This window comes from Hydra vulgaris, chromosome 03, assembly GCF_038396675.1.
Source record: "Hydra vulgaris chromosome 03, alternate assembly HydraT2T_AEP".
NCBI classification, from domain to species: Eukaryota; Metazoa; Cnidaria; class Hydrozoa; order Anthoathecata; family Hydridae; genus Hydra; species Hydra vulgaris.
The window spans coordinates 24,541,485-24,562,500 of NC_088922.1; the positions used below are offsets into that span (position 1 = coordinate 24,541,485).

General features: G+C 27.7%; 1 protein-coding gene across 1 annotated transcript in view; it reads left to right on the forward strand.

Moving 5' to 3' along the window:
• LOC101240745 (leucine-rich repeat serine/threonine-protein kinase 1) overlaps positions 1-21,016 on the forward strand; it is a 228,046-nt gene that overhangs the window by 135,005 nt on the left and 72,025 nt on the right. The window contains exon 19 of the mRNA XM_065792720.1: positions 12,988-13,214. Within this exon, the coding sequence (XP_065648792.1) occupies positions 12,988-13,214 (227 nt within the window). The remainder of the gene's footprint in view (positions 1-12,987; positions 13,215-21,016) is intronic.

Here is a 21,016-nt window from a genome sequence, read left to right on the forward strand (position 1 = left end):
ATATATATATATATATATATATATATATATATATATATATATATATATATATATATATATATATATATATATATATATATATATATATATGTATATTTGTCTATATAACACAAATATTTATTTTGATAAAATTAATTTACAAATGTAACTGTAAGTTTCTTTGGCAAGGTTAATGCAAGGGACTCTATATCGAAGGCCTTGTAATTGATTTGCAATCAAGTCTTAATTAACTTTTTTTTTTTTTTTTTTAATTTGTTTTAATGACAAAACAAATAAAAATTAATTTTACTTAAATGCAGACGTTTTTTTCAGGCATCCCTCTTTAGTAAGTCTGTAAAACACATGTCTTATGCAAGATAAGTAATATTGAAAACAATATTACTTATCTTGTCAGTATATAAGGGGTGGCATGTGTGTGCATAAGCCGACACTGTACCCCCTCCTTTATACCATACATTCTTTTATGTTGACAATACCCACAAATGTTCTTTAGATAATAAGTAATGTAATGGAAAAGCTTGCAAATTATGTCTAGAAAAGCTAAGGAAATATATACTGTTATAATAAAGGACAAAGTTAATAAAGAAAGTAGAACAATACTTGCTACCAGTGGTAAAAAAGTTAGTGTTACATTTAAGAGAAACATCGATGATGATAACAATATACAACAGCTGTCTACCAATGATAATAACAATATACAACAGCTGTCTATAAATAATAATAATAACATACAACAGCTGTCTATAAATGATATAGCAGTATACAACAGATGTCTATAAATGATAATAATAACGATATACAACAACTATCTATTATAAAATTGCTAATTAAAAAATTGATTCTCGGGAAGACTGGTAATACCGTTACCAACTAGTTCTCAGATACAACATAGACATGGAATGAATTGAATGCCATTCTAGAAATCTTGAGTTAAAATTGAGTTAAAAATTTAAACTAAAAGAAAACAATGAGCTGACAGTTTTTTAATTGCTCTGGCTATTTTTAAAAAGCTAAAACTTTTTCTGTCATAGCTCTGGCTCTTTCCAAGTTCCTCTGGCTCCCCACTCCTGTTTTTTATGCATAAGTGCATAAGTACAAAATGCAAACTTACTGCTTACTGTACTTACTGTGTTTCATAGTTTTTTTACTAATTTATTTGTGACCAGAGGTAACAAAATTAAAAATTTGTTAAAAGATGATCTTGCTTGATCTTGATCTTGCAAACTTGCTCCTTTTAACACTCAATAGTTAATTATCAAATGCATTAAAAATTATTTTTTTGATTATTTGATTTAATTGTTTTTTTCTTATTTTGATTATTATTTTTTTTACTACCAGGAGGTTTGTAGCGATATTTAATATCAATAAGCCTGGATAATTATTCATGAATACTAATTTTAAGAGGTTTTAAAGTCGAAAAACTATATATTAATTTAAATTATATACTAATTAAAATCTGTAAAATAAAGTGACCCCTTTGTCACTTGTATTATTATCCAGGGTGGCCAGCAGTCCTTGAAAACCTGGAAATGTCCTGGAATTTGATAGGTCCCGGAAAAGTCCTGGAAAAACACCCATTTTAGCATCAAATCCTGATAATCCTGGAACTTTTTTTTGAATTAGTTCAATATTTTGTTATCATGTTTTTGTATTCTACAGAAATATTATTAATATTGCTTAGATTTCTACTGAATTTATTATGTTTTTTCCGAAATGCAAAAAAATTTTTGTTAACTGTTAATGTCAGTATTATTAACATCTATTAATTATTTATAAAGTATAATATATAACTAATATAATGCCTAAGACAAAGAACTGTCATTTTCAAACAGAATGGCTATACAACAAAAAATATTCTTCTTGGGTAAAAAGATCTAGTTAGTGCAGAACGGATATTGATACTTCTATCATGGGAGTATCTGTCTTGGATTTTCATGCAATTGGTAAGAAACATAAATTTAATTCAAAGACACATAATGCAGCTGATATATTCTTTACTGGTAGTTTATTAGTATTTTATTTTAATAAGTTTTTTTACTTTTATTTAATATATGTTTTCCTGAATTTCAGGAAGCTTGTAGCAAATTAATTGGCTGTGTTCTTTACAGAATGAAATCATCTGGCAGAGAAGCAACTATCAGTAACATAAAAGTTCTCCTAATTCAAAAAAATATACAAGCTTTAAGTCAGCACAGCTTACTATTGAGGATCTTTAATCTCCAGCTCTGGTTACCAAGGCAAAAATAATATGGACCTTGAATGTAGTAATGTCACATTTTTCTTTAAGATTGTGCTTAAAATTTAAATGAATTATTCAAAGTTCTTAAAACTGATGCTGACGATGATTGAAGCAGAAGAAAAGCAAAACTTCACAATAAGCAAATTCCTTTAGAAACACAGTTTTAGAAAAAGAACTGGCAATTAAAGAGCTTGATATTTCACTAAAAAAACTTGAGCAATCTAAGAAAGAGATTAAATAGATGTGTCTGATAACCTAGCGTGTCTATATGTATATATATACATTAAAAATTGTATATATGTATATATATACAGTACAAAATATTTTTTAACTTTTACCATTTATATACAACATATTTATATATATAAATTATACATATTTATACATATTATAAAATATATTATGATATATATACATATATATATATTTATTTGTATATAAATATCTATTTTTATATATATATATATACATATACATATGTCTATATATATATATATATATATATATATATATATATATATATATATATATATATATATATATATATATATACATATGTTTATATTTATATAAAACATATTTTGAAGACAACATATTTTGTTTTTTTCTGGTCGAGAAAAAATCAATTTATCCTTAAAAAACCCTAAATTATTCTTAAAAAGTCCTGGAAATATCCTGGAATTTTAAATTAGCTTTTGGCTGGCCACCCTGTTATCATTGTAGGGTTTACAAAAAACTGCATTAATAAAAAATCTTGGTTTCAGTTTTACTTTAAAAAAAACCCCGTGGTTAACAGTGGTTTTTGGTTTTTCTTGTTAAATAATAAAACTTATGTAAGTTTATCTTGCATTCTTTATTAAAAAAGTTATTTAAACAAAAAGTTCGAACATTGTTTATATTTCAAAATAAAACTTATAATGACTTATTTTTATTGTGTTATTCATCAGATAGTTGTGATTTGATTTTTGTGCAGAAACTAGTACAGCTAGAAAAAATGCATTTGACATCTGTTGATGTGGGCTTTATAGAAAGAATCGCCTTAAATTTTTTCAAGATTTTCTATTCTTTTGCCCGTATTTCGGTACAACAAAAACTCTTGCTTAAGCCATTTGAATTGATCAGTATGTTGATAGATATAATATGATGCTATCTTTATTGAGAAGTGCATTTAATTCATCCTTAAGAGAAACAGGTAAACTTTCCAATGTTGTACATGGTGCTTCAGCTAATAGTGGGTCCTCATCATTAGAAGTAAATCCAAAAAGTCTAAACGCAAGTTTTCCAGCAAAATTTAAAGTATTTTTTAATGGAACAACTAAAGGATCTTTTAAGCACCTTAACAACTGCATAACATTTTCGTTAATTCTTTCATCACGCTTTTTTAAATTTGAATGCTATAAAGATGCAATTTCTGTATTCATAGCATATAGTTTTGCAAGCATGAATTCAAGAACAGTATCTGCTGTTGATAACATTACATCTTCTCTGCTTAGGAATTCCACTACTAGTTTTGCTAGCTCTAGAGCAGCATGTAATGAAGCTAATGACTCAAAATCTAGCTTGATGATTACATCAAGAGCATTTAATTCAGTAAATGACTGGAATAAACTTTTTTTAGTTTTTAACAAAAGCACATTCATTGAAAAAGGTGAATTTCAACGATGACATCCAGATGCAGTTCGATTTCTTCATCAAATTCCACTGTAACTTTCTTCTGAAAAATTTGATTACGAACTGATGGCATTTTAATGAATTTCACTACTTTTTCTACTAACATTAATCTCATTGTTTACTGATTCAAAACTAAAATTATCATTGTAAATCCATGTTTATTTTCTTCTGAATCAGTTTCTGTTTCCTTGGGTACGTTTGAATCTTTATTTTTCTTGTTTAACTTGTTGCATTCACCAAGATGAATTGCATGATTAAAGGAAAACTGATCAATAATGTCTGTTAATTCCATAAACTTTTTGTTGATTGCTGCACCATCTTTAGTAGAACCTACTACATCTCTTTCCTAACAGACACCAAATGAATTCAAATGATCCTTAATATTTTGTATTAAATTTTCAGCTGGACAGGAACCATAAATCCTAATGAGGCCAGTTTTATATGTTTTCTTACATTTGCTTTCATGCAGGTTGACACCAATCTACCTTCTGTACCTCTAAGATGTGTATTCATCATGCGTTAAGCTGAATTTATGTCCCATTTGAATTTAATATATTTAATATATTATAAAATAGTCCAATTTAATATATTATAAAATATATTATGATATATATATATATATATATAATATATATATATATTTATTTATTTGTATATAAATATCTATTTTTATATATATTATAAAATTATATGTTTATGTATTTGTATATATTATAATTTTGCAGCGGACAAAACAAGTGCAACTTTTTTGGTTTGTTTCATTTTCTTAAGTCCGGTCCGTGTCAACGTCACGGAAGTTTTTTAATAATTAAAGGAAGTATCCAGAAGTTTCCAGAATCATGCAGAAGCTTCCAGAAGTTTCCAGAAGAAGCATCTGGAAGTATCCAGTAGCATCCAAAAGTATCCAGAAACATTCAGAAGCATCCAGACGCATCCAGAAGCATTGAAAAGAAGCATCTAGAATCTTCCAGAACAGCTTCACACAGGTTCATTTTACTATATAAGAGACATGTAAATCGACATGTAATTCAGTCAGTATATGGAAGTCAATCAGTCAGTATTATCAAGACAGTTTATAGAAGTGAGTTTTATCAAAGTGTTTTATTAAAGAACATCAATAGAAGAAGTGAAATACAACAAGTGTTTCATTACATCAATACAGTCCACATCCAACCAAGGCGTTGTGTTCCACAGAGCATTATTGTATCATCGCAAGGTATATGTAACACGGTAAGCCTTGAGAAGCGTGAGTATTTATTTTTATGTCTTCAAGTGCAAAAATGGCTCCCGACAGTCTTGGATTGGAGCTAAGAAAGAAAATTATTGGCGATTACGTAAGTGGAATGTCACAAAAAAGTATTTGTGATAAATATCGCGTGAAAAAATGGACCGTATCAATACTATGTTCCAAATATCATTCTACGGGGAAATTGGCAGCAGATAACAAAGGTGGAAGACCGCGACTAAAAGACCAGAAGAAAAGACTCCTGTTTGCTACATTTCATATTGACTGGAATGTGCAGAAATAGCAAACTGTCCTGTTCAGTGATGAATCAAAGTTCAACATCATTGGGAGCGATGGCATTTGCCGTGTACGTCGACCAGCCGGAAAACGCCTAGATTTACGTTACTGCCATAAGACCGTGAAGCACAGTGGACGCAATGTAATGGTCTGAGGGTGTTTTTCTGCTAACGGTCTAGGTCCAATACATCGAAACGATGGAATAATGGACCATTTCATGTATAAAAATATCCTGAAAGATTTTATGTTACCTCATGCTGAATGCAATATGCCAATAAAAAGGGTTTTTCATCAAGACAATGATCCGAAACACAGTGCAAAAGTAGTCAAGCAGTGGTTTCAAGACAACCACCTATCGGTGATGGATTGGCTGCCTCAATCTCCGGATCTCAACCCTATTGAGAACCTGTGGGAGATCTTCAACCACAGAATTAAAAAAGGTGAAGGTGTTCATAATAAGGATCAACTGTTTGAACAAATCCAATAGGCCTGGGCAGCGATTCCACAAAGTTTCATTGATCACCTGATCGAATCTATGCCTCGAAGATGCAAGGCTGTGATCGACAACAAAGAATTCGCCACAAAATATTGATAGCGAAATACAGCTTGGTCAACATTTTGTTGAGTTGCATTTGTTTTGTCCAGAAGGAAATCAACTTTTTTTAAAACTTTTGGTTAATTTATTAATTTTCGTGTACAAATAATGAGCTTTGTGATGAATAAAACTTGAAGAACTTTGTCTCTAAACAGTTACATAGTTTTTTCTCTAAATTGAAAAAATGCAGCACTTTTATATAAAGAAACTAAATTAGCATTATTTGGTTGGACTCGTTTTGTCCGATACTGCATGTGTATATATATATATATATATACACATATGTTTATATATATATATATATACACATATGTTTATATTTATATAAAACTTATTTTTAAGACAACATATTTTGTTTTTTTCTGGTCAAGAAAAAATCAATGTATCCTTGAAAAACCCTAAATTATTCTTAAAAAGTCCTGGAAATATCCTGGATTTTTAAATTAGCTTTTGGCTGGCCACCCTGTTATCATTGTAGGGTTTCCAAAAAACTGCATTTATAAAAAATCTTGGTTTCAGTTTTACTTTTAAAAAACCCTGCGTTTAACCGTGGTTTTTGTTTTTTCTTGTTAAATATTAAAACTTATGTAAGTTTATCTTGCATTTTTTATTAAAAAAAGTTATTAAAACAAAGTGTTCTAACATTATGTTTATATTTCAAAATAAAACTTATAATGACTTATTTTTATTGTTAAAAATTTTTTAGAAAATTAAAGATTTTCACAATTCATCAAATAATTGTGATTTGATTTTTGTACAGAAACTAGTACAGCTAGAAAAAATGCGTTCGACATCTCTTGATGTGAGCTTTATAGAAAGAATCGCCTTAAATTTTTTCAAGATTTTCTGTTCTTTTGCCTGTATTTTGGTACAACAAAAACTCTTGCTTAAGCCATTTGAATTGACCAGTATGTTGATCAGTATGTTGATATATATAATATGATGCTATCTTTATTGAGAAGTGTGTTTATTTCATCCTTAAGAAAAACAGGTAAACTTTCCGATGTTGTACATGGTGCTTCAGCTAGTAGTGGTTCCTCATCATTAGAAGTAAATCCATAAAGTCTAAACGCAAGTTTTCCAGCAAAATTTAAAGTATTTTTTAATGGAACAACTAAAGGATCTTTTAAGCACCTTAACAACTGCATAACATTTTCGTTAATTCTTTCATTGCGCTTTTTTAAATTTGTATGCTATATAGATGCAATTTCTGTATTCATAGCATATAGTTTTGCAAGCATGAATTCAAGAACGGTATCTGCTGTCGATAACATTGCATCTTCTCTGCTAAGGAATTCCGCTACTAGTTTTGCTAGCTCTAGAGCAGCATGTAATGAAGCTAATGACTCAAAATCTAGCTTGATGATTACATCAAGAGCATTTAATTCAGTAAATGACTGGAATAAACTTTTTTTAGTTTTTAACAAAAGCACATTCATTGAAAAAGGTGAATTTCAACGATGACATCCAGATGCAGTTCGATTTCTTCATCAAATTCCACTGTAACTTTCTTCTGAAAAATTTGATTACGAACTGATGGCATTTTAATGAATTTCACTACTTTTTCTACTAACATTAATCTCATTGCTTACTGATTCAAAACTAAAATTATCATTGTAAATCCATGTTCATTTTCTTCTGAATTAGTGTCTGTTTCCTTGGGTACGTTTGTATCTTATGCATGATTAAAGGAAAACTGATCAACAATGTCTGTTAATTGCAAAAGCTTTTTGTTGATTGCTGCACCATCTTTAGTAGAACCTACTACATCTCTTTCCATACAGACACCAAATGAATTCAAATGATCCTTAATATTTTGTATTAAATTTTCAGCTGGAAAGGAACCATAAATCCTAATGAGGCCAGTTTTATATGTTTTCTTACATTTGCTTTCATGCAGGTTGACACCAATCTACCTTCTGTACCTCTAAGATGTGTATTCATCATGCGTTAAGCTGAATTTATGTCCCATTTGATTTTTTTTTTAATAATTTCTTGTTTTTTCACTTGCTTTTTATTAGAAAAATCTCTATTTATTAAATTCATCGCAGTTGTTGGACTTTTAGAAAGATGATTTCCTCTTTGTTGAATCGATGAGCGAATAAATTTGTTGTTAGTTATTGTTTTAATTGAAACACCATCTGTAGCTAGATCAGCTACAATTACTTTTAAGCTTGATTTTTGTAAATAACTGTCTAAATTTTTTTTTTTTTTTTTTCGGTGTTGGATTTAAGCAGCTGCTTGATTATTCAGTTCAAGGACTATTGATAGTAATTCCATGACGCAAAATATGATTCCGCAAAGTAATTGTGGATCCACATGAGCATGTTACAACAGAATTGCATCTATTACAGATGCCTTTAACATCTCTTGAATTCAGAATATTATGTTGAGCAGCAAATTTCCAAACTGATGACATGATTTATCTGGAAGATAGATATATTTTCAAAAAATTAAATAATTGACAGAAACATTGTTGTGAATTATTTTATTACATACCTAGATGTTAATATTTTGTTGAACTAAAATATACACTAAAAATATCCGTATATTTTTTTAAGGAATAAGAATCTTTAATATAAAGAATAGGCCATCCTATTTGAGTATTCGAAGACTTGGTATTCAAATATATTTGTGTGTTTTATTTGATATTCAAACATTTTTTTTGGCAAGACATGTTGAGCTTTCCAACAAAGTACAATCAAATTAATATAAAATTAATTTAATTACTTACAAATTTGAGTTTTTATGCCTTTGTATAATAAATAAACATTCAAAAAAACTATACAAAAAAACCGCCAAAAACCATTTTTGAAAACCAATGGTTTTCATTCATATCGGTTTAGACAAAAACAGCCAACGCTGATTGGTACCGATACTAATGCATTGGTATCAGCCTTTATTTCAAATGTGTACTCTTTTTTTTACTAATAGGTATATTAGGATAAAAATAGTAAACATAGTAAAATTGTTGACCAGTAAGTTGTGAAATATCTGCCTTGCAATGTGTTTCGTCGTCTTTATTTGATTTTGTCTGTTAATGTTTTAATAACTGCAATAAAATAATAAATCATAAAACAGGAATAATCTGACTTTCCTGATCGACTTATCTAAACAATAATTAAGTAAACTTTATTTTTACAAAGTCATATAAACATTTTCAAAGTCTATTCAATTTTCATTGGATTTTTTTGTGCCCACCCAATAAATATATTTATAAGTTTAATTTATATATATATATATATATATATACATATATATATATATATATATATATATATATATATATATATATATATATAAATATATATATATATATATATATATATATATATATATATATATATATTTCTAACTACAGTACAATCTCTCTAATTTGAATTTAACGGGGGAAAAAAAAAGTTTGAATTAGAGAGATTTTCGAATTATAGAAAGTTGACTTTTTTTCAAATATTCTGGTCAAAGTAACGAATAGAAATGAAACAAACAATCAAATAGTGATTCTTAGGCCTAAATGCAATATATAGTATGTGATTTAAACTTTTACATTTTCAAAAAAAAGTCAGTAATTATAGATTGTCTTTTTGAGGCTTTTAAATCCATTTCAATGGCACGATTTATGTCTTTAAGAGCCTTTGTCAAATCATCTCCAAAGTTAGAATAAAGACTGTAATTCTCGAGTACAGTGACAGCATGCATTGCTTTGTTCAGACTTGGTTTTGTAGCATTGTCAGAAACACCAGCGCACTCATCATCGGATTCCTCTTCAGTTTCAATAGCATCATGCTCAGAAACTTCTGCAATGGTGTCCTCACCTGATGATTTGTTGGCAATGCAAATATCGAAATCTATGTCTACTAACTCGTCGGCCGTGAGGTTAAAATCTGCATCGAATTTTGTTTTTTCACAATTCGAGATCATCTCTTAAGTATTCCATTACAGTCTTGTCGACATCTAAGCCACAGAAAGGGTCGATATCATTATTTACATGCTTTTCCACTGCTTCTAATGATATTCCTGATTTTTTGAAACAATTTACGAAGGTTTGATCTGGAATGGAATTCTATGCTTTTGTTAGCATAAACATAGCAGTTAAGATAGAAAACTTAAGCATCTTGTACTCTTTTTCTAAGGAAGCAATTTGCTTTTTCACTGCAAGTGAGCGATATTTGGCTTTAAGAGATCGGATAACTCCTTAAGCTCCACCCAATCAAGTTTCTGCACGTTAGGATGGGCAGAACAATTATCTACAATTAAAGCAATTTTACTTTTCTGAAAACTAAACTTTAGGTCAATTTCTTCAATTCACTCCTCAAATAATTCTGCCAACATCCAGCTTTTTGGTTGGGCCTGATAGCGACAAGGAATATTTTTCACACCTTTAAAACATCTAGGAGACTTCGATTTTCCAATTACAAACATTGAAAGTCTTTCTCCTTTAACGTTACCTGCGGCCATCCCAGTCAGGCAAACATTACTATGCTTGCCTCCTATGCATTTTTCATTTTTTAAATGTAAACTTTTGTCAGGCAAACATTGGTAGAAAAGACCGAATTCAATGGCATTAAAAATATTTTCAAGTGGGTTTCAAGAGAGAATTGTAGGCAGTGTGGTTTCGAGCCATGGAGTGATTATCTGATTGTTAACAGACTTTGCCTCTCCAGAAATGGTTTTGGGAGATATAGCATATCTACAAAAAAAAATTAAAATTGCTTTGACGTAACTAATACGTGCGATACGTATGTTTGAATTTAACTTCGAGGTCTTTGCAAGTTTCCAGAATGTCTAATTCTGGAAAATATTTACTTTATTTTTTTAAAGCAATTAAAGAAAAATCTGTAGAATAATCATATATTGTAAAGTCATTAATCATAAAAATTGGAGAGAATAAAATAAGAAATTAGTTTACTTTTTCTTAAATTTGTCTAGCCATCCATCCCAAGCTTGAAAATTTTCGAAGCTTAACTCTTTCACAAAGTATAAAGCTTTTTCTTTTACCAGCAAACCACTGATTGGGACATTGTCAGCTCTCATTCGTTTGAACCATTTAAGTACAGCTTTGTTGACTTGATAATACGTATCAACTTTCACCCGTTTAGCCAAATTTCCTTGACGAAAAGCGTCAAACATTATATCTTTATTCTTTTTCCAGGTTGAAAGAGTGTTTTGTGGAATGTCAAAGATTCTCGAAACCTCTTTATTTGTTTTTCCGTTCTCCAATTCCAGTAGAGCTTCGTATTTCAGCTTTAAATTGTTTTCTTTATGCAGTCTTTTTGATGCCATGATTTTTTTTAAAAGGAAATAATTCAGATTAATTGCTTAACAAAAAAATCAAAACATTCAAAATTTGAAAAAAGAGTTCCATGGTTAACGAGCTTTTTATTTGACAAAAATTTAAAAAGTTTGATTTACTGAGAGAATCTTACTGACAGGTCTGAAAAATCCATTCGAATTGTAGAGATTTTCGAATTATAGAAAGTTAAACAAAAAAGTTTCTTAAGCGCATTTCACAGTGACTTTACATTCAGTCAAGTTATAGAGGTTTTCGAATTAAGGAGATTCGAATTAGAGAGATTGTACTGTATATTCTAGGAATTAAACTCAGAAATAAAATTAGATAAGAAATGAATCAACAATGAGCAAAGCAACTAAATAAGCAACTAAACTAAAAGTTGAAGCAAAACAAAAACAATACAAAAATAAAATACAAAAAGTTGAGCAAAGCAACTAAAAGATTATTTTGATATAGATAAAAATAAATGTTGAAAGTTGTAAATTTTGCAAAATAAAAATATCAAGAAGAGAATCAGAATTTTGTTTTTGCATTTAAAATTACATTTACATTTCTGGATTTTAAACTTATCTCTTTGTATAGTTTGGATTCATAAGTCATATAATTGCTTTTCTAATTTATAAAAAAACACTAAATGCGTTTTTTTATTAGCTCCTGATAAAAAAACTGTTCAAAAAATATTGAAAGGTTTACTTAGGCTTATACATGCATTTGCGTTTATGGAGTAATTATATTTTTCAATACAATATAGAAACATAAAATAAAAAAAACTAATTTTTAAAACAATCTGCATCAGCCAATCATTACCAAGACCAATGTCGATGCATCAGCTAAATGGTTGATGCATTGGTGCCCATGCAGATGCATTGGTGCACCCCTAGTTAAAGTCAATTGGACTTTAACTAGGGGTTACCTATATCATATATCTAAAACCCTATTATCATTTTATTAAAGTATATTACATGTGTGATGTTACAAGTTAGAATAATAAGTAGTTATAATCACATGTCTGATGTCACAAGAATAAGTAATAACAATTTTATATCTAGGAATTGATCAGTTGTTGATGTTTAACGTACAGAGTAAATTTAAAAACACGCTCACAAATAAATTGATAAAATAATTCAGTTATTAACTTTTTTACAATAGTACTTTTTTTTTATATATATAAGGCTATTATTATTCATGTTTACTTACCATTTTTATTATATTAATTTGTTGTTTTAACTAAATAATTCAGTTCAAACTTTTTTTTTTGTTCTTGCTCATTATCTTTTTATTATTGTTATTTATCACAGCTTGTTCTTTATCTATGCTTTAATTGAGAGTTTAGAATTAATAGGAATAATTAGATTAGTTTTTATCTATTAAGTCTATTAATCATAAGTCCTTATCTATTAATTTAGATGGTTGGGAATCTCTTTCAATATTAAGGATATGATAACTTTATTAATAAATTTTTTAAAATACTTATTTGCTAATTATTATTATTCTGCTTTATTATTGTTATTATTTTTATTTTTTTAGTGAAAATATTCTCTCTCTTTATCTGCCATCTTTTTGCCTCAGTGCATCTGTTGCACTGGGTTGAATAACTAAGTTTAACGATTCATTTAATAATAATTTTTTAAATGTTTTTAATAATGTAGTATTACTTTTGATTTCAGGATGATAGCTGATGATCGAATTCGTGATATTGTATTATTGTGCTGTGATATTCAAGGTTCCAATGTTACTGATAGTAGGCAAGCACAAGATGAAAAAGAAATCCTTAAGAAAGCAGCGCCTCCTGAATGGGCATGTTGGAAAACTGGTATTGAACTATCTTGTTTTGGAATAAAGCTGTTGAGAGTTGGTCAGCTTGACCCAGAAGTACCTTTTTATGGATCAAACAGTAAAAATTTATGATTTATTTTATATATATCAATTCTTCTGATTAAGTATTACATGTTGCGCGTTTCATGTACATAAAATATACTCATTATTTACAAACAGAAAAAACATGTTTAATTTTAAAACTAAACGGTTTCATTTTTGTTAAGCTTTTTTAATCAAAATACTCAACAACAGAAAAGAAATTTTTTTAATATGACATTGGTGAATAAAGCTTAAAAAAATAAATAAAAAGAGATTAAATTGTTAGTTTTATACATTACATTTTGTTGAGAAGTAGGTACGACAGCAACAACTAGTAAATCTTCATTTAAACAGCTTTTTAGCTAAACAATAAAACGTGTCAGTTTTTAATATACTTACTGATCCTTATAAAAATACAATTATACAGTGTTTATTACAAGTATGTATGTATGAACATATAAAATCTATCTAGGTTAGCCTATTTAAAATAAATAAGTAATTCTTGTAAATAAAGTTTTTATTTACAAGAATTATAGAAGTAGTTTATTTATAAAATTATAGAAGTAAGTTTTTTTTAAAGCCAGTTTTAAATAGTTAAATGAATGTTCGTCCATTAAGTGGACAGAAATTTCTGTACAGATCAATTTATAAAAAGTCATTTTAATTAATATTGTAATGTTTTAACTTTAATTTAGTATTCAAACTTTTCAATAAATTTAGTATTCAAACTTTTCAATAAAGGTTTAGTATTTCAATAAAGGTTAGTATTCAAACTTTCCAATAAAGTTAGCACTCAAACTTTCCAATGTTAGTCTAAAACTTTAAATAAAGATAAAGTTAATGCTCAAACAAAACAAAGTTAGTGCTCAAACTTTACTATAAATATTACCAATTTTACAAATACTTAACAAGAAATTAAAAACTTTTTGAATAAAAATGTTCTGTTGATGTTTCTTTACAAGGCTTCAGATAATTAAATTGATTTTTAAAAAAAACTTATCAAATGTTAAGAAATAGATTATTTTATATTTTAGAAACAAGAAACATCCCATAGCATCTGTGCCTAGTAACATCTGTGCATAGTAACATCTGTGCATAGTAACATTTATGCATAGTTGAAAACTAATTTGTGTACATATAGTGGGAGAAGCGTTATATAAAACTATTTAAAAAAATTTATATCTGCTTTAAGATTTTGTGTGTGTGTGTGTGCGCGCGCGCATAGTGTCAATAATATTTGGTCCCACTTTTTTTCAATTTGTAAAAGTTTTTAAATTTACAAATTTCATGAACTCGTTTACATTCAACTTATCATTTAACAACATGATGTTTAGTATTTAACAACAAGATAAAATTAGATATAAGATAACAACAAAATGTGTAATATTTAACAACAAGATAAAATTAGATATATGATAACAACAAAATGTGTAATATTTAACAACAAGATAAAATTAGATAAAAGATAACAACAAAATGTGTAGTATTTAACAACAAGATAAAATTAGATATATGATAACAACAAAATGTGTAATATTTAACTACAAGATAAAATTAGATATAAGATAACAACAAAATGTGTAATATTTAACAAGATAAGATAAGATATAAGATAACAACAAAATGTGTAATATTTAACAACAAGATAAAATTAGATAAAAGATAACAACAAAATGTGTAATATTTAACAAGTTAAAATTAGATATAAGATAACAACAAAATGTGTAGTATTTAACAACAAGATAGAATTAGATATATGATAACAACAAATTGTGTAATATTTAACAACAAGATAAAATTAGATATAAGATAACAAAATGTGTAATATTTAACAACAAGATAAAATTAGATAAAAGATAACAACAAAATGTGTAGTATTTAACAACAACATAAAACTAGATATGAGATAACAACAAAATGTGTATTATTTAACAACAAGATAAAATTAGATATAAGATAACAACAAAATGTGTAATATTTAACAACAAGATAAAATTAGATATAAGATAACAACAAAATGTGTAATATTTAGCAACAAGATAAAATTAGATATAAGATAACAACAAAATGTGTAATATTTAACAACAAGATAAAATTAGATATATGATAACAACAAAATGTGTTATATTTAAGATAACTTAATAGTATTGTCTAAAGTTGTAGTATTGTACACTTTGACTTTTACATGGAACATTGAAAAAACTCCACAGATCTTTATGAAGAACTCACCAGACCTACTTAAAAGTTCAGATTTAAGACCTTGTAATTGTAACAAATGTCACTGCTATATTTTTTGTAAAATAATCTAAGAAACTATGCAAGTCTAGGTAAAAGTTATTTTAAAAAATTGAATATAGACATAAAAAATCTAAATATTTTATGTTTTACAGTTTATTATTGCTCCTATTCAAGTAATAGCACCTTTGCTAATTCATAACCCTATCACCTTTACCATAGCTCCTATCCAAGTAAAAAAACCTTTTCTAGTTTGTAACTCTTTTAGTCTTTAAACAATGCAGTATTCTAAATTTAATATACAACCAACAGAGGCTGCAATCACTGAAAAAAACCAATTAGAAAACGTAAAAAGGTGAAAGGTTTAATGTTTTTTTTTTTTGCTAATAAATATTTAGCTGTAGATGAGTTGCAATGAGCTCTTAAATTGAATTAAACACAATGCAAAGTTGTTACAAGGAAAACTGTATTCACAATAGTGTTGTTACAATTTTTAAAAATTGGACTGTCAATGAAATTGACTAATATATTTTCTAAAGTCGACTTTAAGTAGATTTAATTGAAACATGGTAAAAGATTTTTTTTGAAATTGTAATAAAAATAATAAAGCAATTTTTATTTACTTTTTATCATCATAAAGATTGATCATAAAATGAAATTAAATATTTGCATTTTTAACATAATAAAATTTAAATACACCAATTAAATATCTAAATAGAGCAAAATAATATAACAGCAAGTCTGCTTCAACAACAGAACAATTTATTCCTGGACCCCAATGATTTAGGGACTGCTTTAAACACTTGTTAAATATCAAAAGTCTATACAATCATATTTACAATGTTAATAAAATACATAACCGAAAGTTTCATTTGTTATAAATATCGCTAACATGCTATGAATTAGATTTTAAGAGAGTAAACAAAAAGCAGTATCTATAATAGTGCATGCTATTGTTATTGAGTTAATTAACAAAAAAATAAAGAAAAATTTGAATAAAAAGATATAAAGATTTTAAGACTATTACTCGACTAAATCGACCTTTCAATTCGATTAGTATGAAATCCATAGTTGATTAAATCGACTATTCCATTTTTTGACTAATTTTGACTTTAGTCTGATTTATTTAAAGTCAGTAACAACACTTATTCTGAATTATTTATTAATAAAAAGGAAATTTACAGATCTTACTGGAACTTAAAAGGATTCCTAAATTTTTTAAAAACGACTTCAAATAAGAAAAATTGACTGAGATTCTACTAATGAAACTGAGATTTATTTCCAACTCATTAGAGATTTAAAATGTCTCTTGTGGCTTCTTTTTGCACAGAGAGTGCCTATTAACTTGCTCAATGCTTTGTTTCAACTATTAGTTACAAAGGAGATTATAGACTAGTTGTGTCATGATCATTGTGTAAAATTTAAAACAATAGAAAAATATTCTTGGGTATAAATCCTAAAACATTTTTTTCTTAAAATGCATAAATATGAAACTATTTAATATTATATTTCATTATACTTCTTCCCTCACCTCTCTATATGTTTGCAAATTAAAATAATTTGTGTTTTCAGATCATTGGGACCAACAACAAAAGTGATTGTTGGATATTATTTTTTCTATTTTTTGAAATTGTGTATAAATAAAATTAAAAAAAATCATGATGTTTTTTTTTAAAATAACTTGTGTCCTACTCTAATATCTGACTTCATACTGATTTAGGGAGCTGTGAGGGCTTTAGTATATACATAAACTGATTTAAAGAAAATATTTAAGATAGTTGCTACTATATCAATTTAGGTTAGGACACAATAAGTTTTTTTCATTATTCTTTGTTTGAAAAAACCATATAAAATAAGGTTTGCACTTTATCACAGGAAAAGTATATCTATATATACATTTATATTTATAGGTTTGTGTAGAGTAGATCTTGATAAATTAATTTCATGCTAATTAACACCAGCTTAATGCAGATCAAAGAAATTGAAATTAATAGTCTGCAGTCTAACATCAATTCTTTACCAAACACTAACAGCAGATGTAACTTCATGTCAATTTGTTATGAGCAGATATGGTATTACTCTCCATAAGAAACTCCAATTTAGTTTATTCCATCCTTACATTTTGTTGTTCTAGATGAGTCTATGGATCTTTTCACTGAATAATTGTTACATAGCTGAAGTTACTAAAAAAGAAAAATAGGAAAGAATTATGTAAAAATAGTTATTGTAAAATAATCTAATATATAAATATTTAATTAAATGTTTATATATTATTTAAATATTTATATATTATTTAATAATTAAATATTTGTAAATTAAATATTTAATTAAATATTTATTTCAGTCATATCGGAAGTTATGCACCTTTTGACTAATTTTTTACATGTTCTATTCTTGCAAACTAGAGTTCTGCTTCCTGTTTTTGTTGAACATTACGTTGAAGATGCATTTACGATGAAAATTGTTAAATTTATTTCAAAGCATATGTATTTTGTACAGATAAAAATTTCAGAATTTATAAAAAGCAGCGATCACTAAATTAGAAATAATTCCTAAAAACAGTGTTAAATAAAAGTCAAAGATGACTAAGATAATGACAAAATATTTAAAAGATGACAAAAATATTTTGCACAAAAATGTTTTGTCAGATATTGTTCTGATTTTGACTATAATTTCTATCATTTATTACCATAGGTACATTTCAACTAGTAAAAATCTAAAAAACATTTTAAAAAATGTACATTTTTCAAAATTTTTACACCAAGATCTTATACTTGTCTATGATCAATAATTTTGATATATGTAGTCATTTTTAATATAGGAGTCAAGTTTTAGATGACAAAGAAAAATAAAAAAAATTTTTTGAACACTATTGCTTAAGTTTAGGAGGGCAGCGTATGTCATTTATTGAAATCAGTTATTACATGTAAATTTTACATGGGTGGGTGCAGCAAAGTATACCTCAAAGTACATCAACTAAAGTTTTAAGTTGCAACGGGCATAAAATGATTTACTTTTATATATATATGTGTGTGTGTATATATATATATATATGTGTGTGTGTGTGTGTGTGTGTGTGTGTGTGTGTTTGTGTGTGTGTGTGTGTGTGTGTGTGTGTGTGTGTGTGTGTGTGTGTGTGTGTGTGTGTGTGTGTGTGTGTTATATTAAGGTACTTGCTTTTAAGGAAATTTTTAAATTTCAATAAACTACCCCTTGAAATGTGGGATATTGGTGTGAAAACTAACTTTGGAAAAAAATTAGCCTGATTGGACCACTCTTGTGCCTCCCCCAGAGCCCATTTAATTAAAAAAAATGGTCAAAAAATGCCCAAAACGCCTATGTTCGACAAGCTAGGGGGAGGTGATAATATAAAAAATTTTAACTGATTTTTTTTATATAATATAGGTATTGATTTATCTTTTTAAATCAAAAGGGTAGTCAAGGCAGAATATGAATACTTTTGCTGTTTTATTGTGTTAAATAGTGTTAAAAATCGCAAAAAAAAAAGAATTGTTTTGCTGCAAATTATAAGTATAATTAAATATTGCAATTAAAAAAACTTTATGAATGATAAAATAATGTTAAAGTTTGTTGTATAAATTATTTTCATTTTTCAATCATTTTTGCCATTTTAGAAAGTGAGTCAATTAACCTCTTTTTAGACAATCTTGAAGACTTTTTCCTGGCCTTTTTGTAGCAAATCTAGCTATATCAACAGTTAGCAGTCTGTTCTGAATTTCCTCTTCTTTATTATATCTGTGCACAAACTGTTGCATCGTTCCTACTGCTTCTTCAGCAGGATCACTTATGACAACCAGAGATTTACCAAAATCTTTGAAGATTCTAAAACTTGATTGTGTGCACCAATACTGAGGTGGGAGGGTAAGCCAGGGTCTAATCCTTTGTTTATCTAACCCAATTCTATCAAAAATCAAGTAGGAGAATTGATCAACTAGTAATGATAAACTTGGGGATCATTATAAACTCTATTTTCAATCCTAGTCTTGTTTTCCACTTCATTTAGCAATTTGTTGTTTATTTTAAAATAATCAGAGTTTGGCATGTCATATTGAAGCATAGCAGAAGCAGTCTTACTTTTTTCTTCATTAGAAACATCTTTATCCAACAAAGAAAGAGGTATAAGTGTAGAATCAAGATACCAGGAGTGTTTGTAAAATGATTTTAATACTGCTTCAATCACCTCTGGTTTGGCACAAACATCTTTGTATAGATGCATTTTATGTATTGATAAAATATCAAGTTATGGTGCTTTGATAGCTTTGTCAAATTGCAAATACCATTTTGCATAAAAACATATATATAAACTCTGCCATTATATTTATTTCTTCTAAAAGCAGTTTATCTTCTTGAACAAATTTAATCTGTTTAAAAAGCAATTGCAATTTTAGATAATATATGGCTTTTGCATAGTGGACAGCTCCTGGTTTCCTAATTTTTACACCTTCAAAAGACAAATAAGCAACAACCAGCTCAGATAGTTCTTTTCTATTGCCTCTAATGAAAATCAGGACTTTCAAATATGTCTTTCAGTATTTTAAATAAAACATTCTCTGGTCCTGTTTTGTAATGTTGTGACATAAAGAAAGACATAAATGTCTTTCTTTATGTTACAACATTACAAAAGTAAACAATCTTTAGCTCTGATATGCGGTGTCTACAAGCAAGAAATAATGGATAGATATCTAGATTGTTTGCTATTCTAAACAGGGAACCTTTTTTAGTTCTAGTATTACTTGAAGTTGTATCAAAGCATAACCCTCCGATGTTTCTTTCGGTTTCATATTCTTTAAGGAGATTCATCACACCTTTAAACTGATCTTTCTCTGAGGATGATGCTAGGGAAGGTATTCCAAGAAAATAAACCTTTCCATTAATATTTAAAAGAACTGCTAATCTGTCATTTTTGAATCCCTTGCCTTTTTTTAATTCAAATAAGGTTTTACCATCGAAATGAATGATAGGTGGATATTTGGAGGCTTTTAAAGCAGCTTTAATGTCATTTCTGGTTTGTTTACTTATTATTAAGTTTACCTTTTTCATATGTGATGAGGATGCTGAAATGCTGCAATGAAGTTTACTTACATCCACACAAGATTTATGAACAACAGAAGTGATAACTTTCTGGAGAACTGCAGGAGATATATCATCTAAAAACTTCAAATCTTCCGCTTTGTCTTTACCTAATCTTTTCTTGTCATTTATTATGGTATGTCTAAGATTTGGTATACCAATCCAGAACACTTTCTTTGTCTTCTGTATAAAATAATTTTGTTTTTTTAAATTTGAAGTTGATCCTCTCTTTTCATGCTTTTTTAAACTGTAGTATTCTTTTTCTAAGCTACTTTCTAAGGGTTTTGTCAGAAACTATTGGAAATCCAGCTTTATTTCGAGGAGCTTTAATCAAAGATAATATGCACTTGCATTTGTAATTTTTACATTGATTCTTTTTCATTGTATTAGGCATGCAATATAGTATTGATAACTTTTTCACATTTTTTTCCAGTGCAGATTTGATGTAGTAAAAGTTTTTCAATATTTCCATTCCTGTTGGAAGTTGCATACCTTAACAATATAAAAAATGTA